This window comes from Callospermophilus lateralis, chromosome 2 (assembly GCF_048772815.1).
Source record: "Callospermophilus lateralis isolate mCalLat2 chromosome 2, mCalLat2.hap1, whole genome shotgun sequence".
NCBI classification, from domain to species: Eukaryota; Metazoa; Chordata; class Mammalia; order Rodentia; family Sciuridae; genus Callospermophilus; species Callospermophilus lateralis.
In genome coordinates, this window is record NC_135306.1 from 150028046 (window position 1) to 150053380 (window position 25335).

Sequence of the window (25335 nt, forward strand, 5' to 3'; positions counted from 1 at the left end):
CAGCATTACTTTCTTTGACTTGGAACTGCTTTGGCTATTCTCGGTCTTTTATTCTTCCAAATGAATTTTAGGACTATTTTCTTCCAGTTTTGTGAAGAATGTCATTGGCACTTTTTTATATTTATTTTTTAGTTGTAGTTGGACACAATACCTTTATTTATTTATCTTTTATGTGGTGCTGAGGATCATACCCAGGGCCTCCTACGTGCTAGGCGAGTGCTCTATGCTAAGCCATAACCCCAGCCCATGTCATTGGTATTTTGATGAGGATTGCATTAAATCTGTAGAATGCTTTTGGTAGTCTAATGGCTTTTCTTTGGTACTGGGGATTGAACTCAGGGATATTCAACCACTGGGCCACATCCCCAACCCCGCCTTTATTTTTATTATTTTAAAAATATTTTTAGCAGTAGATGGACACAATAACTTTATTTATTTATTTATTTTTATGAGGTGCTGAGGATCAAACCCAGGGCCTCCCATGTGCTAGGCAAGTGTTCTACCAGTGAGCCACAACCCCAGGCCCCAGGCCTTTTTAAATATTTTATTTAAAAACAGGGTCTCTTGGCTGGGGATGTGGCTTAAGCGGTAATGCGCTAGCTTGGCATGCGTGCCGCCCGGGTTTGATCCTCAGCACCCCATACAAACAAAGATGTTGTGTCCTCCACCGATAACTAAAAAATAAATATTAAAACAAAAATAAAAACAGGGTCTCACTGAGTTGCTAAGTGCCTCACTAAGTTGCTGAAACTGGCTTTGAACTCGTGATCTTCCTGCCTCAGCTTCCTAAACCATTGGGATTACAGACAGGCACCACCACACCTGGCTACCTAATGGCCATTTTAACAATGTTAATTCTACCTGTCCATGAACATCTTCTGGGGGCTTCAATTTCTTTTTTTAGTGTTGTATAGTTTTCATTGTAGAGGTCTTTCACCTCCTTGGTTAGCTTTATTTTTTAGGCTATTATAAATGGGAATGTTTTCCTAATTTCTTTGTCAGCAGATTCATTGTTGGCATATAGGAAAGCTACTGATTTCTGTTATGTTTATTTTGTAACTTTGTTGAATTTGTTTAGCTCTAGCAGTCTTTTGGTGGAGTTTTTTTTTTAATCTTCTAAGTATAGGATCATATATATATATATATATATATATATATATATATGATCTTTTATATATATCTTTTCTTTTTTAGTACTGGGTATTGAATCCAGATGCACACTACCACTGAGCTATATCTCTAATCTTTTGAGACAGGGTCTGGTTAAATTGCCCAGGCTCACCTCAGACTTGTAATTCTCTTGCCTTTGCCTCTGGAGTTGCTGGTATTACAGGCTTGCACCACCACACCCAGAATTCTTTGATATTTCCTCAATATTATCTTCCAACTCTTTCATTTTACATTATTTTTTAAATCTATGTATTTATTAATACTGGGGAATCAAACCCAAGGCTTGTGCATTCTAGGCAAGCACCCTACCACTAAGTTATATTACCCAGTATATGAACTGATTTTTATATTGAAGGACCTCAATATTCAGGATTTATAGGCCTTTCTCTGTAAGATTTTAGTTCATCTTAATGAAAAATCTGCTAGTCTCTTTCTGGGCATATGTGACTGGCTCTCAGTGTTATGGAAGGTGCTTGGGTGCTTAAGGAGAGATGATTAGTTCTCAGTCTCCCTATCCTTTGGCAGCAGCTCATTCTGGTAGTCTACTATACCTGGTTCACAGAGCCTACAGCTTCTTGTGGCCAGTTCCTCCACAGAGAGGGATAGGTTTAGAACTGCTGTTTATATAATCATTGATACAATTTCCTTGTTTTTGGCCTCTTGTTTTACCCCTGCCTTATGTTGTCCCTAGTGTTTCACACGCCTGAGCCTTTCTGTGTTCTGCTTGGTTAATTGGCTTGCTTCCTACTACATTCTCCTTTAGTAACACTCTGTGCTGTTTTTAGTTATCACAGCTCATTTTTTGTTTCTCAACATGTACATATATACAGTACTGGGGATTTAACCCAGGGGTGCTTAACCACTGAGCCACAACTCTAGTCCTTTTTATTTTTTATTTTGAGACAGGGTCTCACTAAGTTGCTTAGGGGCTTGCTAAGTTACTGAGGCTGGTTTTCAACTTGCAATAATCCTGCCTCAGCCTCCTGAGTTGAATATAAAGTATTTTGATTCTGGATTAGAGATGTCAAAACTGGAGTTTGCATTTTAACTTTTTTATTCTTCTTTTGTAGTGGTTTCAGAAAAGGAAGGAGACAGAAGTATCTTTATCATCCAAAACTAGAAGTTTGTTCAAGTCTTCCCCATGGCAATGTAACTTATCTCACTGGATAGTTTGAACTATGACTCCTATAATGATTTTGGTATCTTTTGTTTTTACATATATAAAGTCCTAGTCACTTTGTGCCATTCAAAAATTTGAAGAAATCAAATGTATGAAATATGATATGTCAAGAGCTTTGTAATGTTTTGAACAACCAATAAAAAAAAATTTGAAGAAATGTTCAGAAAGACTATTTTGGGTTTTTTGGCAGGTTGCGATTTGATTGTGTATTCTGTTGGTATTTCAGCACAAGCAGTGTTGGTCTCCCTTTTTTGTCCTAAGATGCTGTTTTTTTATAGAAACAGTCATAGAAGCAGTTCTCTTTTACTCTGAAAGTGATTATCTCTGAGTAGCAGGTGGAGTGATTCATTCTCCTATACATCTTAAAGGAAATTTTATTATTTGTGGGGGATAGCATGCAGGGAGAGGAGAGCTCTAGCAATATGTTAGGTATTACACATAACAAGCATAAAAAGAAGCAAATTCTTCCCCTACTGCAATTTCAAAGCCTGGAAGTAACACCCCACTTATCAGTCTCTGAGAAATCACATTATTCATAACAGGGACCATGATTCACATGAGTAGAGCAAAATGGAATTATCAAAAATAGATTTTGGAGATCAATCTGTAGCAAAAATATCTCTGACTTAGCTGTAAATTGGCTATAATTATAGGAAGGACCAAAATTCCACTTAAGTTCTACCACCTTCTCCTCCACTTTGACTAATAACCTTTATTGGTCTCTCACAGTATCATTATAGGTCAATGTATTTGGAAAGCAGGATTTTTTTTGGGGGGGTAAGCTTGGAGAACAAGTTGATTTTTTTTCCCTTTTTTATTTTTTATTTTTTTTATTTTTTTATTTTTTAGTTCTCAGCGGACACAACATCTTTGTTGGTATGTGGTGCTGAGGATCGAACCCGGGCCGCACGCATGCCAGGCGAGCTCGCTACCGCTTGAGCCACATCCCCAGCCCTTTTTTCCCTTCTTAAAAAAATGTTTATTCATTTTTCTTTAGGTGTAGTTGGACACAACGCCTTTATTTTATTTATTTATTTTTATGTGGTGCTGAGATCGAACCCAGGGCCTTGCATGTGCTAGGTGAGCACTCTACTGCTGAGCTACAACTCCAGCCCCTCCTTTTTTTTTTTTTTTTTTGGTACCAGGGAATTGAATTCTGGGGCACTCAATCACTGAGCCACATTCCCAACTCTATTTTATATTTTATTTAGAGACAAGGTCTCACTGAGTTGCTTAGCGCCTAGTTTTTGCTGAGGCTGGCTTTGAACTCGTGATCCTCCTGCCTCAACCTCCCCAGCCACTGGGATTACAGATGTGTGCCACCACACCCAGTGAGAACAGATTTTTAACATGAGATACTTTCCTGTTTTTATAGTCCTTACCAAAGGAGACTTACTTAGAATGTGAGGGCAATCTGGCTGTGATTGTCAGAGTTGATCAGGCTGATCTGTGTCTTCTTCCTCCCTTACCACTGCATTTATGTCCCTCCCAAAGCTGAGAGTTGGGTAGAAAAGATATTTGTATTATAAAGATAAACTTCCCTGACAGAGGGCCTTTCTTTGGTAAAGGGTATAAGAGTAGCTGCACTCTCCTGCTAGAACCTCCAAACTCTCAAAATGAAACTTAAACATACTTTGTATTAACTGTGCTCATTCAATTAATCACCTTGGGTTGTGCATTTTTCACTTTTTTGCTTCATATATTAACTATTATTTTTAGTAGCAATGATTAACCTGTAGAGTGGGCTAGAAGAGCATCACATTTGATGGAATTTGAATTCATGCCAGACTTATTATTTGTTTCAAATATGAACAATATGATTTCGGTCCTTTTACCTGGTCAGTTTTTCTCCTTTTATTGACTTTCTGCCTCTCTAAGAGCAATAAATCCTTTTTAAGGAATAGTAAATAAGAAAAACCAGCTCAAATTTGATAAGTACTACTGTATTCTATTACACACACATAATATTCAATGTCTAATGTTCAAGGAACTATGCAAGGTGGTTTTTTATTAGTTGTAGGTAGACACAATACCTTTATTTTATTTATATATATGTGATGTTGAGGATCAAACCCAGGACCTCACATGTATAGGCGAGTGCTCTACCAGTGAGCCGCAATCCCAGCCCTATGCAAGGGTTTTAAGGGATGAAAAGATTAGAATGCCTGCTGCTTTCAGCTATAACAATAACAGAGAAATACAAAGATATTTGTATTATAAAGACATTAGTAAATATAATAAATTTATTATTTTACTAAAGAGAAATCTAGTATAGGGTTGGCTCATTATGCCTTTTACTTCTTTGTTTCTCCATCATCAATGGGTTAGCATTTTTCTTTAGAATTATAATGTTCACAAGAACTATTTTAGCTCTATCATATCTTTATACAATCACATCAAATAGCAGAAAAATGGCAGTCTTTCCTCAACATACACCTTTTCACCAAGGAAGAAAATCTATCTCAGAAGCCTCTAGCATATTTCCTTCATTTCCCACTGGCTCAGATTGAGTTATGTGTCTATACCTTAACTTAAGGGAAACTGGAAAAAGCTCTCTCTGTGTGTGTGTATTTGTGTGTATCGTGTATTATTGGATAGGAAACTAATAATTTCTTCTACTAAGAATGAGATGAGATTTCAGTGCTCCTTCAGAAGCTTTGTGTCTCTCAGGGCAGAAGACAAGTTATACTTTTATTGCATTTCAGTGTAGTAGATTCCTAGACACACTTATGGTCATCAAATTAGAAATTCCCTTTAAACTGATCAAAGAAAACTGCTCTAGGTACTTTGAATTTGTAGCTGCCAAGGCTGTTCTTTCCCACTGTTCCCAGTTTTTTGTTATGAGATCCAGTCTGGGCACCTTTTCATAAATAATGTTTAGGAATCAAGTATCATTTTATATAACATGTTTTGGGGCAATATTCTTTTTCTTCAAAATGCTCTTACCTTTCCTTCTCTGAATGTCCAAATCTCATCCATCCTTTGAAGACAGTGAAATAATAATTCTCATTTATTTCACTTAAACAAAATCTGTTGCATGCTTACTATGTAGCAAGTACTTCGTTGTGCTCTTGAAGTTTCAGGAGTTGGGAGCTCCTATCTCAACAAGCCAAGAGCACTGGTCTCATGGAGGTTAATGGTAAGTAAGACGAACAATTAACAAGGACTCATTAAGTGATGGGAGAAGAATAGGGTACAATGGGAGAACAGGCAAGGATACTCACATTGTTGGTGGGAATGGGAGCAGAAAGGAAACCTTCTTGAAGATATCAGTGGGCTGAACGTTTGTGTACCTTATAAGTTGATATGTGGAAATTCTAATTGCCAATGTGATGGTATTAGGAGGTGGGCCTTAAGTGATTAGGTAATGAGGGTGGAGCCATAGTGAATGGGACAACTGCACTTATAAAAGAGATCCTAGAGAATTCCTGGCCCTCTTTCTGCCATATGAAGACACAATGAGAAGATGGTTGCCCATGAACCAGGAAACAACCCTCACCAGACACTGAATCTTCTAGCATCTTGACCTTAGACTTCCCAGTCTCCAGATCTGTGAAGAGCTTTGTTGTTTAAGTCATCCAGACTATGGTATTCTGCTGTTACAGCCCGAAGAAGCAAAGAAAACATCTTCTTCTTCTTCTTCTTTTTTTTTTTTTTTTCTGTTTTGGCACCAGAGATTGAACCCAGGGGCATTTAAGCACTGAGCCACATCCCCAGCCTTCTTTTATATTTTATTTAGAGACAGGGTCTCGCTGAGTTGCTTAGGTCCTTGCTAAGTTTCTGAGGCTGGTTTTGAATTTGCAATCCTCCATCCTCGGCCTCCTGAGCCAGGGAGATGGCTAAGACTTCTTTAGGTGGTAACTGAAGGAGTATGAATTGGTCTCTTTCAAATAATAAGGAAGAGCACCATCTGTCTACATGACTATAGAGACCAAAGCAGGAAGAAGGAATTAATTCAAAAAGCTCTGGAGAAAGTATAAGTATAGTTCCAATCTTTAGATGCTGCTTTAAAGGCTACTTCAGAAAACAGCTAAACCCTGTCTCAAGAAAGAAAAGGAAGTTGGATGTGGTGGTGATTTGGGCATCTGAGGCAGGAGGATTGCAAGTTCAAGGCCAACTTGGTCCATTTAGTGATACCCTGTCTCTAAAAAAAACTTAAAAAGACAACGGTAGAGTCATTTCCTGGCATGTGTGAGCTCCTGGTTTGATCCCTAGTACGGTAAAGGGGAAAAAAAAAAGCAAACTTTAAAAACTTCAAAATATTTGGGGTCTTCCATTGGGAAACAGCACCACCTGTCTAGGTGACTAGGGTACAAAGCAGCAGGGAGGAACTGATTCATAAAGCTCTGGAGGAAGTATAAAGTAATTATAGTTCCAATCCTGAAATTTTTCTTTAAAAGCTATAAGATCCTTGCTTAGCATCTTGGACTGCCATCTTAAGTGACTGCTGTCATTTTAAGGAAAACTTCTACTTTTCCTGCCCAAAGACATTTCTGTGAATGGGTCACCACTTCCTCATACCAACCTAACCCCTAACCACCAGGGCATTATTACCTGTCCAGCTCTGATTCCTGAGCCTCCCCGATAAAAGTCCCAGAATTCAAGCCTGTTTTGCCTCTCTTTCCTATAGATAGATAGCCTTTATTTGTTAGCTCTGATAAATAAACTCTCATATGTATCTCTGCCTGGTCTCTGTCTTTCATTTCTTACTTACCTGTCTCTCATTCCTCGCTTTCTTTTCAGAGAAAAAAAAAGAAAAATTAACTTTTTTTGTAAGAGCTTTTTAAAAATAGTTTCTTTGTATTGGAAGTTCTTTGTGTGTCAGGGTTCTAGGTTACTGTTGGGGACAGCACTGTCAAACATGAAAAGCTACTTGTAAATGAAATTTTTTTAAAAAATCAATGGCCATGTCATGCTTCAGGTTTTTACTATGTCACTTATAGATGCATGTTCCAAAATCATGAAAGCAGGAAGGGATTTTGATAATAAGAAGGTTTTAGGATATGGTTGTTGTCTTGATAAGCCAGAATAGTTGATATTTTTAAGAACTTCAGTTCTGGGCTGGGGTTATGGCTTAGTGGTAGAGTGCCTGCCTAGCATGTGTGAGGCAGTGGGTTCCATTCTCACCACATATAAATAAATGATTAAAATAAAGGCCCAGGGCTGGGGTCTTGGCTCAGTGGTAGAGCACTCGCCTAGCACATGTAAGGCCCTGGGTTCAATCCTCAGCACCACATAAAAATAAAGCTATTGTGTCCAACCACACCTAAAAAAACCTTAAATAAATAAATAAAGGTCCATCAACAATTAGAAGAAGAAGAAGAAGAAGAAGAAGAAGAACAACAACAACAACAACAACAACAACTTCAATTCCTCTCTTTAATTTATTCTAGGCCAATAATTCATCCCAGGGCTTGAGAAGGCACTTATTTGATCCTGTCATTCTGAGAGTTAATTAAATAATAACTATCAAATCATGAGGAAATGTATATATGTGTTTTATGAATGATAAAGATACTATACAGGAAAGTAAAGACTTTAAATATTAGGAAGCTTTTTTTTTTTTTTTTTTTGCTAAGACTGGCCTCCAACTTGGATCCTACTGCCTTAACCTTCACCTTCTGAGTCCTGGGATTATTACAGGCATGTACCATTTCATCCAGTTTGGGAAGCATTTTTTAAAAAAATCTTCTTTTAAATTTTTAAAATTATAGATGAACACAATATCTTTATTATGTTTACTTTTATTTATTTTTTATGTGGTACTGAGGATTGAACCCAGTGCATGTGTTTGAGGCAAGCGCTCTGCCACTGAGCCACAACATTAGCCTCTGGGAAGCATTTTTGATACCAGTTTGTTTTTGTTTTTTTTGGGAGGGGGTACTGGGATTGAACTCAGGGGCATTTGGCCACTGAGCCACATCTCCAGCCCTATTTGGTATTTTATTTAGAAACAAGGTCTCACTGAGTTGCTTAGCACCTCACTTTTGCTGAGATTGGCTTTGAATTTGTGATCCTCCTGCCTTAGCCTCTCAAGCTGCTGGGATTACAGGCTTATGCCACTATGCCTGGCTGATATCAGTTTTAATTTTTACTCATTTATTACTTTTTGCAGTACTGGGATGCTCTACCACTGAGCTAATATTCCTAGGCCTTTTAATTTTTTTTTTTTTTTTATTTTGAAACAGGGTCTTCCTGTTAAATTGCCATGGGTGGCCTCAAACTTGTGATCCTCCTGCCTCAGCCTTCTGAGTAACTGGGATTATAGGCATGAGACACCATGCCAGGTTTTGACATCAGTTTTTAAAAAGGTCTCTCTGAGTGCAGAGATTTCTTTTCTTGAATTTTATTCCACCTCCCTTGTGATGTGGCTGAAGTTGTATGATGGCAAATTCTCTAATTTGATAGTTCTTTTTTAAAAAAAATACACACATATTTCAGTTGTAGATGAACACAATATCTTTATTTTTATTTTATTTATTTTTATGTGGTGCCGAGATTGAACCCAGGGCTTTTGGGTAAAGCATGCAAAGTAAGTGCTTTACCACTGAGCTACAACTCCAGCCCATAATTTCATGATTCTTAACCTTGTGTTTTTTCCTTAATAGAATTTATTTAGAAACTTTTAAATTTATTAGCAGACTTTAGAGTAGTTTCAGATTTACAAAAAAATTACACAGGCAATACAGCAAGTTCCCATATACTCCTGCTTTCCTCTACTAACATATTACATTAATTTATTTTTTTTAAATTTTTTTTTTTTGAGAGAGAGAGAGAGAGAGACAGAGAGAGAGAAAGAGAAAGAGAATTTTTTTTGATATTTATCTTTTAGTCTTCGGCGGACACAACATCTTTGTATGTGCTGCTGAGGATCGAACCGGGGCGCACGCATGCCTGGTGAGCGCGCTACCGCTTGAGCCACACCCCCAACCCCACATTAATATATTTGTTACAACTAATGGATCAATATTAATGAAAGATTTCCTTTATTTTTTCTATTAGGCTCATTTTATGTTCCAGGATCCCATTTCACTGAAAAATTATATTCATGTTTAGTAGGAAGGATTGAACCCAGGACAGTTAACCACGGAGCCACACCCCAGTCCTTTTTATGTTTTATTTTGAGACAGGGTCTCACTAAGTTGCTTAGGGCCTTGAACTTGCAGTCCTCCTGCCGGAGCCTCCCTAGTCTCTGGGATTACAGGCATTCGTCACCACTCCTTACTGAAAAATTATATTTAATTGTTCTGCCAATTGTCATGTTAGAATCATGTTAATGTGTCATGTTAGTTGTTCACATTACACTTAATTGTCATGTCTCTTAAGGTTCCTCTTGGTTGGGCCATTCGCCTCCAGTTTTTTTGGATTATGAATCAGATTGAAAATCTGATAAAAGCTATGGATCCTCTCCACATAAAAATTCACATGCTTCAGAGTGTGTAACCAATGTGATTCTGCAATTTGTATTTGGGGAAAAAATGGGAATTCATAAATCGAGTCAAATGTATGAAAGATGATATATCATGAGTTCTGTAATGTTTTGAACAATCAATAAAAAAATAAAAAATAAAAAATAAAAAAATAAAAAATCCACATGCTTCAGATAGCTAATATAAGGGAGGTCCACCCATATTCAGAAGCACTCCTTTAGGAGGAAAGGATGATTTTTAAAATATTCCCTTACCCAGATTTGGGTTCTAGTTCAGGCTTTCCCTTGGATTTGTTCTGTGACCTTTTGCTTGTTGCATGAGCCTGTTTCACCAACTGTGATCTGATATCTAAACCCATTTCTAGCAAGGTAGAAGACAGGCATCACTAGAATCATCAACATCTGAGGAACAAGGGTATGTAACAGAGGACCAAGAAAAGTTAGGCTGGGGAAGTGGACGGGTTCATCAATAAGGTGGCTGCAGTTCAGGAGAGAAAACCTAGGTTCCATTTCATAGCTTTGTGGATTTTGCAAGTCATTTCCACCCTCTGGGCTTCAGTTTCCTCATCTCCAAAATGAACAGGCCCTGTTTCTGGTAGTTATGAAACTCCTGGGAACAACAGAGAATGATATCCAGTAAGATGCCGTGTGAAGAATTATGATGAGAAAGAAGATGGAGAAGGTAGGTGAAGGGTGATCTGAGGAAAGTGACGCTGAACTGACAGCTTAAGAAAAAGACACCTATTACACACCTTGTGGCTACCCAACTCCACCCATGCATCCTTGGGTCATTCCACCTCCTGGCCCCGCCTCCGCCCCACCTTTCTTCCTTTCCTCTCCCCTCCCCTCAGGGTGCAAAGCGCCACACTTCGCATGGCCGCCATAGTACCCCGCTTTTCACCGCTGGAGGGTCGCGCGCGCTCTCGCGCCGCCACCTCACTCCTGTCCGGGGCCGCCCTCGATCTTTTCTGATTGGATCCTAGAGTAAGTGATGTAAGAGCTCCATTTTTTTTTCCACCCACTCACTTACCCTGACTTGCCCCGCCTCTTTGCTTCTCCCGACGCCAGTCGAATTCCTGCCATCCGTAGCCTCTGCGGTGCGGGAGGAGCTGAAAAAGCCGCTACACCAGGAAGGCGCTGGCGGTGGCGCGCACGCATTCACGCACGCACGCCGACGGCCGGCTGGGCGACTGGCTCGCGCCCGGGCTCGCCCCGCGCCGCGCCAGAGGCTCGCGCACTCAGCAGGTTGGGCTGCGGCGGCGACAGCTGTGGGAGTCGGGGAGCTGCGTGTGAAAGGTCCCAGACGCGTCTGCGGTTCCGGCCCCGCCACCCTCAGCCTCTCCCACCCTAGTCTCGGTGCCGGGTGCTGAGGGAAGAGACGGCGCTATCCTCGGGAGCCCCGCACACACCCCTGGCTGCCTCCGACACCGCCCTCCTTCCCTTCGCTGCGGCTGGTCTCGCTCGGTGCTAGGCTACTCTGCGGGAAGGCGGCTTCGGCGGCGACGGCTGCGTGCTGTGGAGACTCCTGCTACCCTCAAGCCTTGCTCCTTCGCCTGGCCCTGCAGGGGCCGAGAGAGCTCGGCGCCCGCCCTTCCGCTCGCCTTCTCCGTCAGCCGGTTGGAGCAGCGTCGGTCCGGGAGGTCTCTGGGCTGAGGCGGCGGCAGCTCCTCCGGCTCCATCATGTCCGCGGGCGGAGACTTCGGGAATCCGCTGAGGAAATTCAAGCTGGTGTTCCTAGGAGAGCAGAGCGGTGAGTGCGCGGCTCCCCCCTCCTGGCAGCCGGCCGCTGCCTCCCCGCACCGCCCCCAGTGCGGCCCTTCTGTCCGCTGAGCTCCCTGCTGGCCTCGCATCGGCGCCGGGTTCCACCCCAGCCTGTCCCCCGTGCTCCCCGACTCCTCGCCAGCGAGTCGGTCAGATTTTACCCGGGTCCCCAGGCCCTTCGGTCCTGACTCGGCCCTGTCGCGTCGGTCGTCCTCGCTCCCCAGTCCTCACCCCGCCCAGCCCTGGCCTCCCGTCCATCCCTTTCTTCCACTGGTCCCGGTCGTCTCCCCTACCCTGGCCCTCTCACTCGAGCCCCACCCTTATTCTTTGCTCCTTCTCAGCTCTTCAGCTATGTGAGGCCCACTCCGAGAAGCCCCACTGCTTCGAACCGGCCCTCTTCAACCTTGGGCAAGGAGGGTGGGATCTGGGCGTTGTTTTCCCCAGAGGCTTGGCCCTAAGAAGTGCGAATCTCCTGGAAGGTGGGAAGTGATAGGAAAAAATTCTTGGATGGTTTTCACCTAGGTTGAGAATTAGTTTGAGTTGTAGAGGAAATATGTCTGAATTGGAGGCGACTTGAAAATGGGGTGAGAGGGGTGGTGTTAGCAGTAACGATTTTTGCCCCTTGGGTTGGGCTGTGGCTTGTTGAAAAAGCTCATTTTCTTCTCTTGACTTTCATCACTGAAAATTCATTTGGCAGTGTTGATGCTTTTTCTGTCTTTGCCAGATGCTATGTCATGATCATTTTACTTAAAATTTTTAGCATCTCACCTTTCCTTATTCTCATTTTAACATGAAACAGCGTTGGATTCTCCTCATGGTGGTGCAAATAGGAATTGCTGTGGAAATATTAAGTCATTTCTTCTTGAGCATTTTCCAATTTTATGTTTAAGATTTGTGTGAGAGAAGGCTTAGAATAACGAACGGCTTTGTTTTTGTAGGATTTTCTTTGAGTAATGTAGTAGAGTAGGGACAGATAATCATCTGGTTATCTAAATTAGATTTAAATATCTCTTGGGCTAAATGATTCTATGAAAGTATACCTAATATTTTGTAATATCTAATTGAGTGCAATTGTTATGTCATTTACCTGGTCAGGGTTTGCTGTTGCTTTACTTTATGTTAGAAGCAAGATTCCATTTTGTAATGGTTGTCTCTAAGATTACTTGTAGAAATAACTGTTTTATGCTATATTATACAAACTTCACAGTAATTCAGAAATTATTATCCTCCTTTGGTTTTCTTACATTTTTCATGACCATCTTTAAAATTCAGAAACTTGAGGTTATAGAAAACATTAGTTATTTGTTTTGACTAGAAGGTATATATAACTGATGTAAATTCAGAGTTTTGTTACTATCTTGAACTATTTGTATTAATTTGTATGGCATTACAGCAGGTTAATATTAGTTGCAAAACTGCCTCCAGTTGGACCTGGGGAATAAATTTTTTTCTTCTTTTTTTCCTTTTCTCAGTACTGTGCATTGAACCTTAGGAAAGTACACTACTATTGAGCTAAATCCCCAGTCTTTTTTTTTATTATTATTTATTTATTTTGAGACAGGATTCCCAGAGGAATCCTGACCTTGAACTTGGATCCTTCTGCCTCACCTTCCTGAGTTTCTGGGGTTACAGGCCTGTGCCCCGGTGCCTGGCTAATTTTCTTTTTTTTTTTTTGTCCATGCCTGGATTAATAGAATGGGAGGATACAGTCTTCTTTGCTTATGAGTTTTCTTTAAGTATAAAACTGTTTCCTTAGGTGAGTAATTTAGTAAAACCTATGGAGTTGATTTTGGTCCAGCTACAAGTATAATATATGGTGGCAATTATAATTACAATTATAGTTACAATGGCAATTTCAGGACAATCCCATACATAAAATATAGCTTATTGGTCATTATTGATAAATATTTTCCAACGTACTAATTGTGTACTCCAGGAATACTATTATCTACTATATGTTGTGATGCTGTGCTGTTTAATTTGCATGAAAACCCCATTAATCTGTCTAGGAAGTTTTTATAAATAGAGATGAATAGAGATCTTAATTTCCTAAGTATCTGCAGGTCTTTGAATTTTGTATTTGTGTTCCAAATCATATTGTAGTTTTATGGCTTCTCATTTCTTATTTCTTTAATCTATTAACTCTCTTCAGTCCCTTTTACCTGTTATTCCTGAACCTTGTTAAATTTAAAAGAAAAAACAAACTTTTTTTAAAAAAATATTAATTTAGTTGTAGATGAACACACAGTATGTATTTATTTTTATGTGGTGCTGAGGATCGAACCCAGTGCCTCACACATACGAGGCAAGCACTTTTACCACTGAGCTACAGCCCCGGCCCCAATTTTTTTTTTTTTTTAATTTTTTTTTTTTTTTAGTTGTTGATGGACCTTTATTTTATTTATTTGTATGTGGTGCTGAGAATTGAACCCAGTGTATCACACATGCTAGGCAAGCACACTTCCACTGAGCCACAACCCTGGCCCTTTTTTATTTTTTTATTTTTTAAGACTAGTTTTAGAGCTGGATGCAGTGGCACCAGCCTGTAATTCCAGCGGAATTACAGGCAGGAGCATTGAGAGTTCAAAGCCAGCCTTAGCAAAAGTGAGGCACTAAGCAACTCAGTGAGACCCTGTCTCTAAATAAATACTAAATAGAATTGGGGGTATGGCTCAGTGGTGAGTGCACCTGAGTTCAATCCCTGGTACCCTCCAAAAAAGAATAATTTTAGATTTTCAGAAAAATTGAGATAGTACAGAGGGTTCCTGTTTATCCCTACGCCCAGTTTCCCCTGTTATAAACATCTTACATTAGTATGGTACATTTATTACAGTTAATGGACTCATATTGATGTATTATTATTCGATAAACTCCATAATTTATTCAGATTTCCTTAGTTTTTACCTAATGTCCTTTTTCTGTTTTAGCTCTCCATTCAGGATACTACATTACATTAAGTTGTCATGTCTCCTCAGCTCCACTTGCGTAGTTTTTCTTCAGGATTGTGTTTGCATGCTTTTGCCTGTATGCAACTATGAGATTGATTATCTTTTGAGGTTACTATGTTGCTAAGTAATTCTATCCAATAGCTTTGACAAGATAGATTGATCCCTGTTTTCATGGTCAGTGTCTTATGCATTAGCAAAGGTCTGTAGAATCTATGTCATGTTGATGTAACTCTTCATGAATTATTTATTTTTAGGTCTGTTGGAATTCTGCAGTTCAGCTTTCAAAAACTGTAATCTGTGACAAAGACTTGTATATTTCCTTAATAGCATTTACCACATTTATAATTATCTTATCATCCTTCCCCACCTACTGGGAATTGAATCCCATGACTTTTTGCTTGCTATTGCTAGGCAAGGGCTTCACCACTGAATTACATCCCCAGTGCCCCCCAGCCCTGTGCTTTTTAAATTTTTTTTAAATATTGTTTTTAGTTGTTTTATTTATGTATATATATGTAGTGCTGAGAATCAAACCCAGAGCCTCACACATGCCAGGCAAGTGCACTACTACTGAGCCATAGCCACAACCCCCACTCCTGTGCTTTTTTAAAATTTTGAGATAGTCTTGATAAATTATCCAGACTGGCCTTGAATTTGTGATCCTCTTGCCTCAGCTTCTTGAGTAGCTGGAATTGCAGGCATGTGCCTCAGTGCACCTGATTGTTGCTGCCATAGCTGCTGTCACCGCTGCTGCATATTATTTTGTGGTTCTAAAAAGCAAGCCCAGGGCCTTGTGCATGCTAGGCAAGTGTTCTACCACTAAGCTACACCCCTCAGTTTAATTATCCTTTATATATATATTTTTTTATTTATTTATTTTTTAGTTATAGTTGAACGCAATATCTTTATTTTATTTATTTATTTTATGTGGTGCTGAGGATCAAACCCAGGGCCTAGAACATGCTAGGCAGGCACTCTACCGCTGAGCCATAACCCCAGCCCAATTATCCTCTTTTTTTATGTGTGTGTTTTTCTATTTCTCACAGCAGAATGCAGTCACATGAAAATAAAAACTGTCATCTTTTTTGTTAATGTATCCCCATTGCTTAGCATGATACCAGGTTCATACTAACTGCTCAGAGATATTTAGTGAATGAATGAATGATGGTTGACTCTAATAGTAATCAAAGCTAGTGACCTATATATACTATGGTGAAATCTATTTTTTATTTAATAGTTTAACAATAATATTTTGTGTTTATATTATTTGTTTGTATATAGGATGTTCTAGATGCTGGGGGATGAGATAGGGAAACCAGTAATTTAAAGGCTTACCCACTTCACTTAAAAAAAAAAAAAAAGACTAATCTTCATTTTGCATATATTTTTAGTTGAGCAAAATTAGTCTTGCTTTATTAAAGCTGTTAAATTATTTGCTATTAGACTCTCTTGTAATTTCTCTAGTAAACATGGTTTAACAAAAGAATGTTGAAATAAGTAATTCTTGAAGTTTCCTTCAGGTATCTCTTTTGTTCCTACTTCTGACTCTTGTCTTTTTTTTTTTTTCCAGTTTTTTAGTTGTAGAGGTATACAATATCTTTATTTTAATTCATTTTTTTATGTGGTGCTGAGAATTTAATTCAGTGCCTCACACGTGCTAGGTAAGTGCTCTTCCTTACCCTCTGACTCTTGTCTTGAACTACAGAGGTCATTAGAAAGGTCAATAAGTGGTCTGTAATAGGTTTTATTATATAGACAAGTGTTATTGATTATTAATTTGAGAATGTAATATCAGGGAGAAGTGCATACCTAATACTGCTTCTTTTTTATACTTTATATTTTCTTTTAATTTACATCAACTCTTTTAAATTGCAGTATGCTAGGTAGGGAAAAGTGTCTGTCCTAGACCAGTAGTACTGAGCAGTTTATATATATAAATATTATATATATATATTTTAGTTGCTGGTGGATATTTATGTGTGTATGTATGTATGTGTGGTGCTGAGGATTAAACCCAGTGCCTCATACATGCCAGGCAAGCACTCTACCACTGAGCTACAACCCAGCCCTGAATAGTTTATATTATTATTCACACTATCTTATATTAGGTATTATATATTTTTTTCCTGATAAATTCCCTGTATGTTTCTTATGAGTAGGCTCTATCAAACCACTTAACTAGTAGTTTTCAATAAATATTTGTTAAATTATTTTAAATACTAAGTATTTCTCATGTGCCAGGCTCTCTCAGAAAAACTTTACATTTATTGACCAATCTTCATGGTAACTATATGATAAGTACTATTATTATCTTTATTTTATTAATGAAGAAACTAAAACATAAAGAGATATTGAGTAATTTACCAAAGGTCAATGGCCAGTGCTAACATATGAAACCCAGATTTGTGCTCTTAAACATTAACTCCACTGTTTAGTTTTAAGGCTTTAAAACAAGATATGGAGAACATTCCTCTTGAGTGTCTTTACTTGCAATATGAATCTGTAAGAAGGTGGAAATGGCTCGATACTATCTAATTCACTAGTTCTGAAAGTGTGGTCCACTGATGTCCTACTGATCTCTCAAGATCCTTCAGGGGCTCCACAAATCTCCTGGGGGAGAAGTCCAAACTGTTTTCATAATATTAAGATATTATGTGATTTTTTTTCCACTTTTATTCCCTTACGAGTGTGTATTCGAGTTTCCAAGAACCTACTTGATGTGTGTGATCTTAAAACAGACTGAAAGCAGAAGCATCTATGAACATCTAGCTGTCTTGTATTGTCAGACATTAAAGAGCTCTGCAAATATATAAAAAACTTCACTCTCTTACTAAATTTTTGTTTGCAAAATACCTCTTTTTCATTAAAAAATTTATTGTTAATGTGATAGATTTATTACTTTGAATGTATTAAGCATTTGAAAATTTTCCTAGTTAATTCTCAATATAGTAGATATTGACATATATTTATATTATAAACTGAATTCTTTAAGGGTTTAGAGAAGAAAAAGTTTTAAGAACACTTATCTACATAATACAATAATATAAACTGTATTACTTACACTCATACTTTTTCCCTGTTATTATATTACAATTCAAAAGAGTTGATCTAAAAAAAGCAATAAAAAGTTAAAAAAAAATACTAGTTGTGCACTTCTTCCTGCCATTATATTTCTAAATTAATAATTTATAACATATATATATTAAGATCTGTGAACTATTCAGTGATATTCCTGAAAGGACAATAATGTCCTTTTTCTATTCCACGATCTTTTTTTTTTTTTTTTTTTTTTTTTTTTAAAGAGAGTGGAGAGAGAGAGAGAATTTTTTAATATTTATTTTTTAGTTTTTCTGTAGGCACAACATCTTTGTTTGTATGTGGTGCTGAGAATTGAACCCGGGCCGCACGCATGCCAGGCGAGCGCGCTACCGCTTGAACCACATCCCCAGCCCCTATTCCACGATCTTATCTAGAGTATACTACATTAAATTTAGTTAGTAGATCTCCTTGGGCCCTTGTCTGTGACAGTTAAACTGGACTACTTTAATTTATTGCATTCTATTTTAAAAATTTGCAAGAAAACAAATTTTATTATTTATTTTTACAGCCTGGGTGTTGAACCAGAGACACTCTACCACTGAACTACATCTACAGCATCTCCCCCTTTTTTAAATTATAATTTTGAGACAAGGTCTTGCCAAGTTGCCAAAGCTAACCTAAGAACTTGGGATTCTCCAGCCTCGGCTCCTGAGTCTTGGGATTATGGGCGTGAACCATGATACCCGGCTAAATTTTATTTATTTATGAGGTCTTACTATTTTTCCTAGGCTGGTCTCAGACTTTTTGATGGGGGATACTTTGACCACTGAGTTACATCCCATCCCCAGCCCTATTTTATATTTTTATTTAGAGACAGGATTTCACCGAGTTGCTTAATTGCCTCATCATTGCTGAAGCTGGCTTTGAATTTACGATCTTCCTGACTCAGCCTCCCGAGCTGCTTACTGTCAAACTTGATGGGCTCAAGTAATCATCTTGAGCTTAAAAATTATTAAATTTAGCTGAGCTGTGCGCATACCTATAGTTTCAGGCTATAGTAACTCTTAGTGGGCAAAAGTGATACTCTGCCCTCAGCTTCCTTAAGGGTTGGAACTATAGGTATGTGCTACCATATTCAGCTAAATTTAATAATTTTTAGCATCAAGCTTCCTTGTTCAGAAATTCTTAAATCTATTCTTATTTTGTCTGGTTGAGCTTTTCTTATTTGGGAGGCATTATACTGTGATAAGATGGCTTTTAAGACAAAGCTTTGCTTGTATTTTTGATCCCCATTATTTTTTTTAAAGAGAATTTTTAAATATTTATTTTATTTTTTTAGTTTTCGGCATACACAACTTCTTTGTTTATATGTGGTGCTGAGGCTCGAACCTGGGTCGCATGCTTGCCAGGCGAGCGCGCTACTGCTTGAGCCACATCCTCAGCCCATTGATCCCCATTATTTTTAACATGTTTTTCAACAATTAAAAAAATCCTTCAGAGCTAACTCCTTTTGCCTTTTTTTTTTTTTTTTAATATTTATTTTTTGGCGGACACAACATCTTTGTTTGTATGTGGTGCTGAGGATCGAACCCGTACCACATGCATGCCAGGCGAGTGCGCTACCACTTGAGCCACATCCCAACCCACTCCTTTTGCTTTCTAATGTGACATTACTAATCTCATAGTATTTTCTTTATCTTCTGAATATAAATATTTTGTTTGGGTCAGATCAGTGTTTAATCTTTACATTACTATAATTAGGGAAATGATAGTCATAATTTAACCATGTAGCATACTGATAACTTGTACTTGTAAATTTTTGTTTTCCTTTGCCTTGCTTTTTTCCTATGTTTAGTTCATATGCTTATTGCTGATTATTCCTAAATTCTTTACCAACAGTTTAAGGCCTCTTTCACTATGTAAGAATGCATTAGGTTTTTATTCAGTTTGATCTTCTTGGGATGTTTTTCTAGAACTTCTGACTTATTTTAATCTATATTAGTTATCCTTCATGACTGGCATACAATTGTTAATCTGGGATTTGTCTTTACCATCAGTCTGAGGTTTCTCTTTATTTCTTTTTTTGGGATGGTTGGGAATTTCCTAGATTACACGTTTCCTTCATTGTTTTATTTCCTTGTTATATTGAACATACTCACCAGTACCTAATAAAGGAAAATGGGAGGAAAAATTTCTTGAGACCCTATGTGTCTGAAAATGTATTCATATAACTCACAGAAGTTTGAAGACATTTGTTACCATTCTGACCCTGCTCTTTTGACTTTTGACACTGTGTATCTATTTTCATTTTCTGTCTGGGTACTAGTTTTAAATTCTTTCAAACTAAGGACTCATGTTCCTTAGTTTTTTGTTGTTGTTGTTGTTTGTTTGTTTTGTTTTAACAAAGTTTTTTTAAAAAAAAGAATTTTTTAGTTGTTGATGGACCTGTATTTTATTTATGTATGTGTTGCTGAGAATTGAACCCTGTGCCTTATGCATACTAAGCTAACACTCTACCACTGAGCTACAACCTGTCCCTTAGTTTTAAGAAAATTTTTTGACTTACTAATAGCTATCTTCTCCATTTTTAGATCTCTCTGGAATTCTTATTAAACTTCCTGGATTGGTCTTGTGATTTTGTATTATCTTACCTGTTTTCTTTTTCTTTTGGTGGTGCTGGGGATTGAACCCAGGGCCTTGTGCATGGGAGGCAAGTACTCTACCAAATGAGCTATATCCCCAGGCCCTTTACCTGTTTTCTATTTATTTTTCTATTTAGTTCTAACAAAATTTTTCCAACTCTTCTTCTATTGTTTTATTTCCACTATCATGTTAAAGAGCTTTTCGCTTTCAGAAGCATCTTTTGATTCCAGTATTTTCTGTCATTTTTAGGATATTATATATGGCTTTTTTCTGCATGCTCAGTTTTTTACAAATTGATTTTCACCTGTTTTAGTTTTTCTGTTTCCTGTTTGATGTGGTTCTCAAAAAACTATTGATTCTTAGCTATTCTATTTAAAAGTTAAATACTAAAAAATTTATTTTAGCCTTCATGTGTGTCTATGGGACTTCACTGTAGGACAATTTGTATTCTTTTTTTGGAGGTGGAGGAATCTCTAATTTTTTTTTTTTTTTTTTAATGTTAGGTTTTTAAGTCTTTTGCTGACCACATATCCTGAAGAATTACTCAATGTCCTATTGGAGAGAATGATCCTGGTATATTCTCTCTGAATGGAGAGAGGGTTTGAAGTTATAAGGGAATGGATTTAGTCCCCCCCACTTTCTTTTCTTTTCTTTTTTTGGGGGGGGGCGGTGGGTGGTGGTGATAGTGGTGTGGTGAACACTAAGCACACCCCAGGCTCTATTCTCATTGTTTTTAGTTCTGTTTGTACTCTGTATTTTTAGCCTCATTTGTACTCTTAATCGTACCTTGTTTTCTCTAGTCCAGAAATCCTTTTTTCCTTTCTCAACAGGAAAGTTCTGATTTTCTGATGAAGTAGAGCAGGAACCTGATTGTTTGGAATAGAGAAAGGGATGTAAGAGAGTCAGTCTACCTGTTAAACAGACCGATCTTCCCTTTCATTATTAGGGCCACTTTCACCCTTATTTCTGTGTGTACTTGGTGCCAGCAGTTCTCTGGCACAAATTAGAATGTTTCTCAGCTTCCCCACTATCAGTTTTAAATTGATCTTTATGTAGTTTGTTGGGCAATTCCACTTCTCCATTTGCTTTTGAGCTTCTATTTTGGATGAATTAGCTTTTTTTGAAAACCAACACTTACATGTAAATATTTAGAATTAGATGTTTCAGAGTTTCTATTCTTTTTTTTAAAAGCACATTTAAAAAAATTAAAACCACCTGTTTACACTCATGCTCATAGTAGCCAAAAGATGGAGGTAATCAAGTGTCCATCTGTAGATGAATGGATAAACAAAATGTGATTAGAGAGGCTGGGAATGCATTTCAGTAATAGAGTGCTTGCCTATTAGAAAAAAAAGTGATATATACACATGATAGGATATATTTAGCCCTAAAAAGATAGGAAATTCTGACACATGCTAGAATATGGATGGACCTTGTGGATGTTATGCTGGGTAAAATAAACCAGTCACGGAAGGATAAATACTACATGATATTTATGGTTAATAAGTACGTCGAAATCACTGTTATCTTGTTCTGCCATTATGAGGTTGCACAAAACTTTGTCCAGATACACCACATAGACTTCTCTTTTGAGATGAAGTCTAAAACTCTTCTGTGTAAGTTTTTCATCACCCACTTTTTACCCTCCTTACTGTTATTCACCCATCTTTTCTTATTACTATAATAATTGAGCCTTTTTGGCAGGAGGTTGTGATACCAGGGATCAAGGGAACCCAGGACCTCAAGAATGCTAAGCAAGGGCTCTACCATTGAACTACCTCCACAGCTTAGTATGTTTTATAAATCATCCTTTAAGGTATGTGCTATATAGAAGACTGCTTTTTAAATCTTCCATTTTTTAAAAAATCATCCATTCCTAAGAATCATGTAATCTTAGCAGTTAATTATCTATTTAACTGATACTCATTGTACACTAGGTTCATTATAATGGGTGATATGGTTGTTAACAAATAGTTTCAGTCTCTGTCCTCTTGTATATAATTGATAACCGGGAGCTTTATAGCAGATTTAAATTTTTTATATTACTCTGTACCTTCCAACCTCTGTCTTTGAACTTCCCCTTCAATTCAGCCTTCTACATTGATATCAGAGTGAACTTTATAAAAATGAAAATTATAGAAACTTTTTTTTACCTTCAAAACAAAAATGTCATGGCTGGGTGTGGTGGTGCATGCCTCTAATCTTAGCTACTCAGAAGCCTGAGCCAGGAGGATAAGTTCGAGGCCAAACTCAGCAATTTAGACCTTGTTTCAAAATAAATAAAAAGGACAGGGGATGTACCTCAATGGTAGAGCACTTGCCTTGCATGTGTGAGGCCCTGAATTCAATATCCAGTATTGCAAGCAACAACAAAAAATGAAAAATAGAATATACAATAAAATAAAAAATTAACAACTAACTAAGGGGGAGAAAGATTTGATATCCCAAATATCTCATATGACTCTATAATCAATAGCTCATGTTGAGGAAAATGGTTTCTCAGAAAAGGCCATTGGGTTTATCAAGAAACTAAGTGATTTTTCTCCCTGGGTACTGGGGATTGAACACAGGGGCAGTCTACCACTAAGCTACATTAACATGCCTTCTTCTTTTTCTTTTGAGACAGGGTCTTGGTAATTTGCCCAGGCTAGCCTCAAACTTGATATCCTTCTGCCTCAGACTCCTAAGTTGCTGGAATTATAGCTTAGATGTGCATTACCCGGCCTTGTCTAATGAGTAATTTTTAGAAAATTTTGGAGAGTCAAGGATTCAGAAGTAGGCAGTGGGAATAAATGGCATATTAAGAAATTAATTTACTCATGTATAACTAATTAGAACAAATTTTAAAAAATAATTTGCAGTTTAACCAAGTACTGTGATTTGGAGTCCTTAAGATAGTTTAAGATTTCAAACTTATTATAAACCCCCACTATAATTCTTCCTAAGCAGTGTCAGTAGTTACCAAATATATAAAACCCCCACCCTGGGCTGGGGATGTGGCTCAAGCGGTAGTGCACTCACCTGGCATGCTCAGGGCACTGGGTTCGATCCTCAGCACCACATAAAAATAAAATAGAGATGTTGTGTCCATTGAAAACTAAAAAATAATTATTAAAAAATTCTCTCTCTCTCTCTCTCTCTCTCTCTCTTTCCTCTCTCTCTCTCTTAAAAAAAAATAAAAATAAAACCTCCAAACTTGTGCCAAAGTGAGTTATTTGACACATATCCCACATATTTTTTCAGTATTTTGATATGGTTGCTAAAAGATTAAAGATCTTATTTAGCTATTCTTTCTTTTTAATATTTGTTGATTGAAGATTAAAGATCTTATTTAGCTATTCTTTTTTTAATATTTGTTGATTGACATTTATTTGTTTGTTTATTTATTTATATGTGGTGCTGAGACTCGAACCCAGTGCCTCACGCATGAAGGCAAATGCGCTACTGCTGAGCCATAACCCTAGCCCACTTATTTAGCTATTCTTGTGTATATATGTAATTACAGAAATCTTTATTTGGCAGTAATCTCTTTTATGTGTTTTTGGGTTATAATATTTCAGGTTCTCTAGATTATCAACTGGACGAATGGAACTTTCTGAGTTGGCAAAAATGTCCAGTATCTGTGCTTTCTAATGTGGTATGGCTAGGGAATTGACTTTTAAATTTTATTTAACTTTTAACTTCAGTAGTTTCATGTGACTACTTAACACTGTTTTTAGTCTTAATCTTTCTCTTAAAACTGAAGAATATTTCAGAAATGCATATATGTGCACTTTAAATTATTTACATGGTCATGGTGAATTAAGTGGAATATAATAAAGAAATAAGGAATGTGGTATCTCAGATTTAGACAGGTTTTAGGCTTGCTCTAGTCTAAAGATATTGTGATCTGCTGGGTGCGGTGACTCATGCCTATAATTCCAGCAGCTTAAGAGGCTGAGGCAGGAGGATCACAAGTTCAAAGTCAGCCTCAGCAAAAGTTAGATGTTAAGCAACTCAGTGAGAGCCTTTCTCTAAATAAAATAGAAAATAGGGTTGGTAATGTGGCTCACTGGTTAAGTGACCCTGGATTTAATCCCTGGTACAATTAAAAAAAAAAAAAAAAGAAAGAAAGAAAACATTGTGATCTGTAGTATTTAATGATACAACAACAACAAAAAAATCTAGTCTTAAACCTTTTAGATCTCTGTTTTTTTTTTTTTTTTTTTTTTGTCTAGCATAATGCCCATATAGGCAACCATAAAATATTGAATTTATCCAGTCATTTGAATTTAAAATATTGAATTTGTCCTATTTATCCTATAGGTACGTGTCTTTTCCTGAAGAAGGTGAGGGAAGTATCATCACAGTATTGTTTTTTTTTTTTTTTTTTTTTTTTAAAGGTAAAAGACTAGATGATTCCTGAAGTTAATGATAGGGTATTATTCTTTATTTGTAAACCTTTTATGTTTATCAAATTATTTAATATGGAGCATTTCTTTCCTTTGGCCTATGAAACATTTAAAATTTATTGTGATCTAAGTGGGTAAATCCTGGAGTAGTAGTTAGGAAAACTAAATGACACTTGAATGTGGAGCTGAGGTTGTGGCTCAGCTGTGGAGAACTTGCCTAGCACATGCGAGGCCCTGGGTTCAATCTTTAGCATCACATAAAAATAAATAAATAAAATAAAGATATTGTGTCCAACTACAACTAAAAAATAAATATAAAAAACACTTGAGTGATATTTACCTATTTATTTATATGTACATACATACGTACATACATACATACATACATACATACTAGGAATTGAGCACAGGGGGCTAACCACTGAGCAATATCCCCATCTCATTTTTATTTAAAATTTTTTTTTTTTAGTTGTTGATGGACCCTTATTTTATTCATTTATCTATATATGGTGCCGAGAATCGAATCCGGTGCTTCACATATGCAAGGCAAGCATTACACCACTGAGCCACAAATCCTAGCCTCTTATTTTTTGAGACAGGGCCTCGATAAGTTGCTGAGGCTGACTTTGAATTTGTGATCCTCTTACCTCAGCCTCCCAAGCTGCTGGCATTACAAATATGTGTTACCATGCCTGGCTTACCCATTTATTTTAAAAAGATGTAACTGAGAAGAACTAGATGGAAAAGGTGCATAAGACAAGGTATGGGGAAGGT

General features: G+C 37.5%; 1 protein-coding gene across 2 annotated transcripts in view; it reads left to right on the forward strand.

The window, feature by feature from the left end:
- The first annotated feature begins 10842 nt into the window (after window positions 1-10842).
- The window catches only part of Rab6a (RAB6A, member RAS oncogene family), a 66961-nt gene continuing 52468 nt past the window's right edge, over window positions 10843-25335 (forward strand). The window contains exon 1 of one of the 2 annotated variants that reach the window (XM_076846661.2): window positions 10843-11529. In XM_076846661.2, the coding sequence (XP_076702776.1) occupies window positions 11460-11529 (70 nt within the window). In that variant the 5' untranslated portion in view covers window positions 10843-11459. The remainder of the gene's footprint in view (window positions 11530-25335) is intronic. The other variant, XM_076846660.2, reaches the window with a different exon arrangement.